Source organism: Pterocles gutturalis, unplaced genomic scaffold (assembly GCF_000699245.1).
Source record: "Pterocles gutturalis isolate BGI_N339 unplaced genomic scaffold, ASM69924v1 scaffold4628, whole genome shotgun sequence".
NCBI classification, from domain to species: Eukaryota; Metazoa; Chordata; class Aves; order Pterocliformes; family Pteroclidae; genus Pterocles; species Pterocles gutturalis.
This window is the reverse complement of record NW_010122781.1, coordinates 1-3,888: the sequence shown is the minus strand read 5'-3', so window position 1 is coordinate 3,888 and position 3,888 is coordinate 1. Positions and strand designations below refer to the sequence as shown.

Here is a 3,888-nt window from a genome sequence, read left to right as displayed (position 1 = left end):
CAGGAATCCAGGAGCCTCCGCCTCTGGTTAATGCCCCGACACACATTTCTCCATGGTCAAACATCCACCTGCTGCAACTCCAGTGGAACAGTTCAAAAAGAACAGCTAAGAGACACGCATCTCCAAATACCCCACTGCCCCCACGGCCGCCTTCTGCAGGGGTGAAAACCCAGGTGCCAACCCTTGCTTAAAAATCAGGTACGAGGATTTTAACACAGATCTCCTATATCTCGGGGGAATTCTCTACTGGACCACAACATATTTGCAAAGGAGCCACAGAGGGGTGTCCATTTAGTGGCTCTTGTGTGTACTTTTAAATTCTGCTGAAGTTATGAGAAGTTATGAAGTTATTTGTGCCTATTTCACAGAATTTCAGGTTGACGGGAATTGCACCGCTAGCCAAACCCACAGCCTTCAACCAAACAAACAGTGAAATAACTGTTGTTCCACATGCACATAAGTCTGAGAAACAACATTTTCACCTTTTACACACTGAACACAAAAGCATCTTGGTGTCACAGTTGGGTAAAGAACTGAAATGATATACTTTCCAATTCAGTGGACCTATTGCACCTTGGTGGTGTTTTCAAATGACTTCTGACACCTCACAGAACGTATCCCTGCACGAGGTCTGCAGCGTGATCAATTCACAGGCTGTGGTAGGTGTCAACAAACTACTGGTCCTTCAGAAGACCCCAGAGCCAGGTCTGAACACGCTGCAACAAGCAAAGAGCTTTTAAAGCTGCAGCGGCAGGAGCTGACTGTGATACGCAGAGTGCCCTTTGGACTCTACGCAGTTTGCACCTTTGGATTTTGAACTGTCTCCCCGCTTTGGCTAGTGATGCAGCATTTTCACACAAAGTGAGGAAATACAAACTTTCTGACTGCACAGTTGACAAGATGTGAAGAGAAAGGAAAGACAAACTAACAAAAAGCACTAAACAAGTAGCTAGGCTGTTGTATATACATAGAGAAGATGACTTACGTGTTCTGAAAAGAACCTTTTGGAGAATGAAGCTACAATTCTCTGGGCTTCCAGACCAGCATTGTGCCGTGCTTTGTATTCTTCAAGCCAGCTAACGCCGTCTGTGTGGCTGTAGTACTTCAGCAGCGATGGCCATCTACACAACAAGACATAAGAGAACAGGTTCATTAGTATTTCAACATCACTGAGAACCTCCAGAACTGGAAAATGTTCATTATTGTAACCACATGACTTGAGGAGCCCAGATGTTGCCAAGACACAGTACAACTTTAAATGTAATTACATAAATTAATCCAATGACTGACTCAAGCATCAAAGCATAAACCCAACTGATTTCATCTGCGTATTAGTGGTTATTTAAAAGCAAGCTCTCCTGAAGCCTGCCAACAGGAGACCTTCAAAAGTTTCATTCTCCAGGTATTTTTATACCTAAATAACCTAAACACTTTTTAGATTTTCTCTAGAGCTTTGCAATATAAATATCACACGAGCAGAAGAGAGGCAGAGCTTTACAATTAAAAAAAAGTTTGCCATTCTGAAGATGTACCACACGTAAGCTAGCTGGTCATCTAATAGAGTAAGAATTCAGTCCTGTGTTCTTCCTGCTACCTTGTGGGTCTAATTAAAAGGATGCACAAAACAGAGCTCCCTCTATTGCCCTTGCTGGTGGCAACACCTACTGGAGGAAAACAGAGAATTTCAAAGTTAAAATTGTGACAGCTAAATGCTTTGCCAGTTCATTTTTAATACAAGAAATAATTAATTTTAAAAAAACCTCACACCTTTCTCGTAAAAGAAAGCTGTACCTGCTTTACTGAGTCGAAAAGTCCAAAAGCTAAAACACATTCCACAGCTTTCTGAGAAGTGTTTCAAGGTTCAACTGAACACCTACCTTCAGGTCATGTTCTGGGGGCTGTTAGCAGCAGGAACACCTCTGCTCACAAAGGGGGCATGTGCTGCACAACGCAGCTCTGTGCAGTAAAACAGGTGCCAGCACAGCAGTACCCGTGGCTGCTCTGAAGATACCAAGGTCATTTGTGTGTGAAACACAAGAATCAGCGCAGATGGAAATATTTTAGACAGCATGGGAAAGAAAGCTGAGAGAAAAGCCTCTTGTAATTTACATACTTTGAAATTCTGTTAATTATTACTGGTTTTTACAAAACATTTTCCTTCAGCTACATGGACTGCCTTAGGTTCTTTTCAGATTTTTAATATATATATATACTACACACACTTTTATATATCTACATATTTTTACTTTTATAAATAGAGAGAAGGCCAAACGTTTAAACAACTACTTCTGTATAAAAGTCATTACCAACTGACCAAAATGCACAGTTATGTCCTCACATGGAAGATATTTTGCTACCAGTTAATAATAAAACTCCACGACAAGCACAGTTACAAAATAAAGACTAACCAAACAACTTCACATTACACAACAATCTCTCTCCTGATGGATCCCCAGCCACTCAACTACCGCTGAAACACAGCCATGTCGTAATAACAATTACAATCATTTATTTTAGGATGAGAAAGAATAACTTCTTGGGTTGCAATTATACTGAAAATTTTAGGAAGATAAAATGCAATTACTCACGATGGAATCCAGCCAGGACAACAAGGTCAATGTGCAAACTCCTGCCAAAAGTTCTGTTATCAAAGGCAGAGGAGGACAGCAGCGTGTGCTAATCACCTGCCACATACAATTTCAGCTGTTGGATCTGAACCATTTCTAGACTTTCAGATTTGCTTCAGAAATCATAGCCATTGAACTGGGGAAAGTACCTGGCCAGCCACCCCAAACCATAGCTCGGTGAACTGGGGAAGCTGTAATTGTTCAGTAGCCTTTTTCAGCTGTGAAAAGAGAATAATCCTCCCATTGGAGCTATGCTAAATTTTAGAAGCCAACTGGCAATTAGAGAAAGCAATATTGCTACTTTTCCTGTGCCAAAACACAGACAAAACCAGGTAGCAGAGGAGTGTGCCCTATTCTAGACGGGCTGACAGCCCCAGGGAAGGAGCGGTGTTTCCAGAACTGCTGAAACCACGGTGACATGAGCAGTATCAACAAGAACACTCACGCTTTATTCCCACCTGAAGTGTTAACAGCTTCATTGGTGCCCTCAACAGATACCCTGTGACAGCCTTGGGGAAAAACTAAACCCACAAGCAGCAAAAGTCAATGCAAAGGATTTTGGTTTCTGTGAAAATAGCTCTGCCAAAACCTCTACCAATAAATACCTCTCTCTGCAAAGCATTAGTCCTGCAACAGGACAACTCCTGGCAGCTGTTTCCGAAGCTGCCAGCTGCTGGTGGGGCCAGCTGACAACCCCAGTGTGCATACGGCCGTGTCTGTGCCCCTGACAGACCCCGGGATGGGTCTGGGGCCGGCGGGTGATCCGAGTGCCCGGCTGGGGAAGGGGTGCAAAAACCCAGCTCTGAGCAAGGGGCTACAGAGAGTGAGGATGGGGGGTGATGGGTTTAAGCTGAAAGAGGGGAGATGGAGATGAGATCTGGGGAAGAAATGTTTTCCTGTGCGGGGGGTGAGGCAGTGGCCCAGGGTGCCCAGAGAAGCTGTGGATGCCCCATCCCTGGAGGGGTTCAAGGCCAGGCTGGATGAGGCTTTGGGCAACCTGGGCTAGTGGGAGGGGTCCCTGCCCATGGCAGGGGGTGGCACTGGGTGGGCTTTAAGGTCCCTTCCCACCCAAACCCTTCTGGGATTCTCTGATCCCCTCTGAGCAGCAGGCTCGGCCTGTCTGCCCCGTGGGGTTCAGGAGGGGCCGCAGCCCTGCCACAGTCCCCGTCACCCTGCTCGGGAGGGTCACCCCATCTCCCCCCCACACACAGCAGAAGGCCGCAGGGCCGGTCCCACCCGTGCGGGCAGAGGAAGGAGAGCT

General features: G+C 45.6%; 1 protein-coding gene across 1 annotated transcript in view; it reads right to left on the bottom strand.

The window, feature by feature from the left end:
- The window catches only part of FBXO21 (F-box protein 21), a gene marked incomplete at its 5' end in the record, with an annotated part of 18,375 nt that extends 15,699 nt beyond the window's left edge, over positions 1 to 2,676 (bottom strand). The window contains 2 exons of the mRNA XM_010077623.1: positions 986 to 1,121; positions 2,585 to 2,676. Coding sequence (XP_010075925.1) covers positions 986 to 1,121; positions 2,585 to 2,676 — 228 coding nt within the window. The remainder of the gene's footprint in view (positions 1 to 985; positions 1,122 to 2,584) is intronic.
- Between the last annotated feature and the right edge of the window lie 1,212 nt (positions 2,677 to 3,888).